This window comes from Procambarus clarkii, chromosome 74 (assembly GCF_040958095.1).
Source record: "Procambarus clarkii isolate CNS0578487 chromosome 74, FALCON_Pclarkii_2.0, whole genome shotgun sequence".
NCBI lineage: Eukaryota > Metazoa > Arthropoda > Malacostraca > Decapoda > Cambaridae > Procambarus > Procambarus clarkii.
This window is the reverse complement of record NC_091223.1, coordinates 15,421,146-15,426,348: the sequence shown is the minus strand read 5'-3', so window position 1 is coordinate 15,426,348 and position 5,203 is coordinate 15,421,146. Positions and strand designations below refer to the sequence as shown.

The 5,203-nt window shown below is 43.3% G+C and overlaps 1 protein-coding gene across 1 annotated transcript in view; it reads right to left on the bottom strand.

Moving 5' to 3' along the window:
- Nucleotides 1-4,071: 4,071 nt before the first annotated feature.
- The window catches only part of HGTX (HGTX homeodomain transcription factor), a 48,857-nt gene continuing 47,725 nt past the window's right edge, over nucleotides 4,072-5,203 (bottom strand). Inside the window, exon 3 of the mRNA XM_045757131.2 lies at nucleotides 4,072-4,840. Coding sequence (XP_045613087.1) covers nucleotides 4,550-4,840 — 291 coding nt within the window. The 3' untranslated portion in view covers nucleotides 4,072-4,549. The remainder of the gene's footprint in view (nucleotides 4,841-5,203) is intronic.

Here is a 5,203-nt window from a genome sequence, read left to right as displayed (position 1 = left end):
TCGATTGTTTCAAGCGTGGGTTGGACATGTATATGAGTGGGATTGGGGGGTTATAGATAGGAGCTGCCTCGTATGGGCCAATAGGCCTTCTGCAGTTACCTTTGTTCTTATGTTCTTATATTCTTAATCTCCATCTTATCTTATCTTAATCTCCATTCATTAATCTCCATATATTGTAACGTGTATTTCTATAACACGTTACTGGTTGTGTATGTACATACATACAGCATACATTCTGGAGGTCAGCTTCAAACATACACCAACGGTGATGTAGATATTGTAGGTCCTGTTGCTTAGTAGTCTGCGTTCTGGGCTTACAACCGAGCATCACGGGTTTGACTCCCGCGGCTGTGTGACGGAGACGTTTGGGTACGTTTTCTTACACCCGATGCCTGTGTTCACCTAGCAGTAAAATAGGTACCTAGGAGTTAGCCAACTGTTGCAGTTTGCATCCTGTAGAAGGTCATCTATTGGAAGATGGTCTGCGGGTAGGTCTCGGCGGGGGGAGGGGGGGTCTGGTTAACCCTGAGACGTAACTGTCTAACTACCAGGTACCTATTTACTGCTAGGTGAACAGGTGCACCAGGGTAAAAGAAACTGCTCATTTGTTTCCGCCTCGGCCGGGAATCAAACCGGGGTCATTAGGACTACGACTCCCAAGCGCTGTCCACTTAGCCGCGAGGCCCTGTGTGTGTGTGTGTGTGTGTGTGTGTGTGTGTGTGTGTGTGTGTGTGTGTGTGAGTGTGTGTGTGTGATTGTGTGTGTGTGTGTGAGTGTGTGTGTGTGATTGTGTGTGTGTGTATATCTACACATTACAAAGTCTATTTGGAGATTTATATAGTTCTAATATGTATCTCTTTAGCGTTCGCGTAATTATTTTAATTCAATTTCAAATATCTCATTAATGTAGCATTCATTAGCAGCGTCTGGGAAGCTCTCGGGCGCAGGTTCGAATCCTCGTCACGGCCCTGGTGGCTTCGTACCATTCATAATATTGTGGCGTTCTTGGGGGGGGCCGTGATCTGGCCAGTTACACCCACTAGGGCAGGGCTGTAGCTCCTGGGTTCCTTAACTTGGGAAAGGAAGTCAAAGTCAGTGTTACATTAAAAACTTTTATTTGTGGTTTAATAGTCATCAGGAGACATAGTAACTGCTTAATTCCTCTCTCACCCGGAATGTTATTGAAATTATACACACAATTATACACACACACTTCCCTCCCCCCTCCCCCTCCCCCCCCCCTTCCTAAACAGCTGGGGGGGGGGGGAGCACCCTGACCAGCTACTTATACAGCCAGTTATACACATATACACACAAACACACACACACACACACACACACACACACACACACACACACACACACACACACACATATATATATATATATATATATATATATATATATATATACATTCCTACTGAAGAGGATACTCTTTGCTACTCATTCACTCAATGATAGTGGTGTGAACTTTTTTTGTATGATGAACTTTCGTTACTGTGTTGAACTTTCGCCATTATGGTGAACTGAAGAACTACATTCATTTTAAGATAAAAAAAATTATAGAAAAAACTTTTAATTTACATTTTTTTGTATAATTTACTTGCTGCTTTTAAGAGTTTTTTGTTTGTTTGTATTCCTCAGGTCAAACAGCAACATTAGTAAAGCTAACATACAATTTATATTCTTTATTAGTAAATATAAATGGCAGTAATTATTATTATTTCGATTTATAACAGATTAATTAATGACAGTGTAATGTTGGACTCAGAATACAACATTCAGAATACAACACTCAGAATACAACCGTGTTGTATTCTAAGCATTGTTCCCTACCACTCACTGGTCAGTCATGCCTTGGTGACTACGCCACTAAGGATCAATTTTATATGTACAATACACACGTAGTGAGCTTAATCAGCAGGGCTCAGCAAGGCTGAGAGAGAGAGACGTTACTTGGCCATACACACGCACACACACACACACACACACACATACATACACACACACACACACACACACACACACACACACACACACACACACACACACACACACACACACACACACACACACACAGGAACCCAAAGTCAGTCATTCACAACATTTCACAATTGGTAAAACGTGGGACTATAAGATATTCACAACACAAGGAAAAGTAGGTCTTATTACAACCGTTACTAAAGCTTATTACTCCTCAGTCCCCGCCAGTTACAATGAGTCGTTATTGCAGTTATTGACGGGACGAGCAAATCACCATAAACAGAGCTTCAGCCTAATCGCCTCATCACAATCACGTAAGTGCGACAATCTCAGCAAAGGTGATTGGAAGATGGACCATGCTTACTGAGGAACCACTGTGTCATGACACAGATATATATATATATTAACAGTTCTTAGAAAAACAAAAAAAGCAAATATGAAACAAATGTCTATGTCAACACTCTTAACCCTAGGCTATGTACAAAACACACACACACACGCTATCTAATGCTATAGACTACAGCACTTTAGCATTCACATAGAATTGGACTAGTATCCACAGTACAACGTTTCTGTATTTCTAGGTCAGCTGCAGCTTACAGGACAAGCTGGCTACGTCGACCTGGTCTTAACAAATGTACGAATCTTATTTGACGATACAAGGAAATCATAATAGATACCCGAAGATATATATATATATAGTTTATTGGTGATATTGAAGTGTGCACGATTTCTAGAAACAGTTGTTCAAGAAATGGGGCGCCAGGAAAGTGCCTCCTGGCGTCTGGAGATACACTTGCACTCTGCATCTGTTTTTGTAGACCAGAGAACACTTGTCATGCCAAGCTCCTCTGCTGTGTGGCGAGCTGGGCCACCTCGGGGCTCGAACTTTGTAACGTTAGCAAGAACTGATCTCTGTAATGCTGTTAGAGTCTCATACTCTCACGTCCGTCTATGACACACACACACACACCTGTCACATGACACACCTGGCATATGACACACCTGGCATATGACACACCTGGCATATGACGCACATTTATTATTTTTAACGATAGGTGACTCGTTACACTCTAATGTCCTGGACGAATTCGAAAGAACCAGAAATGAGGCCCAGATTTAAGCCAGTCTTCCTTCGTTATATTTAACAATGATTTTAAAAGTGATTTCTGATTTGCTTCCCAATTTCGGGATTTATCCATGTGCTTCACTTGCGGTTCTGAAGTCCAGTCGTTCATGCCCCTGACAATATTTTGTCCACAATAGTGTCGGTGGAGAAGGCCTGTGAGTGTTGGAGAAACAGCTGCTAAACATGTGTGTGTGTTGGAGAAACAGCTGCTAAACATGTGTGTGTTGGAGAAACAGCTGCTAAACATGTGTGTGTTGTTGGAGAAACAGCTGCTAAACATGTGTGTGTGTTGGAGAAACAGCTGCTAAACATGTGTGTGTGTTGGAGAAACAGCTGCTAAACACGTGTGTTGGAGAAACAGTTCCGAAAGTGGACTGTTTCTTTGGTCAGTTCTTATTATTGGTCTGAAATTTTAAAGCAATGGTCTTATCTACAGTATATTACCATAAAGGTGTTCAAGTCTTGGACACAACTTTAGGAGTGTGTGAGTGTGTGTGTGAGTGAGTGAGTGAGTGTGTGAGTGAGTGTGTGTGAGTAGCAGCCGGAACAACCTGACTATTGTCGTTAGTGTGGCCAGATATGTTTAGCCCGCCACAGATTTCGGTACAAAAAGGGAGTTCGATAAAAAGTTAATGAATATATATACTTTTCGATACATCACAAATACACAGTAAAGCTCGGTTTGCGAGTATTCATTTACAGAGAAAGATTTGAAGAATGACGGGATGTATAATGATGCATATTTCCTTACTGGTTAATGGTAAAACTTTTACGTATATTTATAAAATCCGTAACTCAGTACTGACTTTGAACCTTAAAGAGCTCAGTTATTCCACAAGGTATATATATATATATATATATATATATATATATATATATATATATATATATATATATATATATATATATATATATATATATATATATATATATATATATATATATCGATGCGCCCTTTTCAAAAGCACATTACTACTCTATGTAAGATGTTGAAGCGATACGGCCTCCTGTACACGAGATGAAAAAATTGCCCCTTTCATCCCCTTTGGCACCTCAGCTTCACGCCCCCTTTGGCACCTCACCTTCACGCCCCTTTGGCATACCATTTTGACCCAAACAGGAGTTCGGTTATCGAAGTCCGCCAGATCCTCTGAAACAGCGTTGGGGAGTGGGAGAAGTGGCTCCTGGCTGATGGGGTGAATTCAGACTCTGAATCTCTAAGATTCTAACACGGAACCCGGAGCAAAGAGGAGTTCGTAAGATATTAAGACTCGGGTTTCGGTCTTGGGCCCTGGAACGTAATCGAGGTGCGAGATCAAGGAATTCTGCAGTTTAGAACCTGAACCTGGCGGGGTTTACGAGAGCAGGAGATCTCGTCGGAGCGGGTTTAAGAACACCTAGGGGTTAGTTTGGACACGCATGGGGGGTACGGAGCCTTCACTGCATGTCGGGTTGGAGATCACGGGACGTAGGACAGTCCAGGGAGTCCAGGGACACGGAAGAGTGACCGGGGATGTGTGTCGACGTTTGCTGTTGTTGCTGGGATCCAGGGGCGTCCTGGTGATCCTCCAGGCTGTGCTTCAGACGCTTCGAGTCTGACTGTTCCTCGTCGTCGTCCTGCTCCTCGTCGCCGTATCCGTCCACAGCCTCCTCCTGCTTCCGCTTGGCCGTGGCCATCTCCGCTGCGTGGCGCTTCCGCCATTTTGTTCGCCGGTTCTGGAACCACACCTGGCGGGAAAGTAAAGAAAACGGGATGTTAGGCAAGGCTGTTTGCAGCTCAATATTTTTTTTTTATGCATCAAATTATAGGATCCGTCAGACATGTAAGAGATTAAATAATTTGGCGATAACTGAGTCGTCAGCTACCTTCTTGAGGTTATCTTGAGTTGATTTCGGGGCTTTAGTGTCCCCGCGGCCCGGTCCTCGACCAGGCCTCCACCCCCCAGGAAGCAGCCCGTGACAGCTGACTAACACCCAGGTACCTATTTTATTGCTAGGTAACAGGGGCATAGGGTAAAAGAAACTCTGCCCATCATTTCTCGCCGGCACCCGGGATCGAACCCCAGACCACAGGATTACATGTCCAGCGTG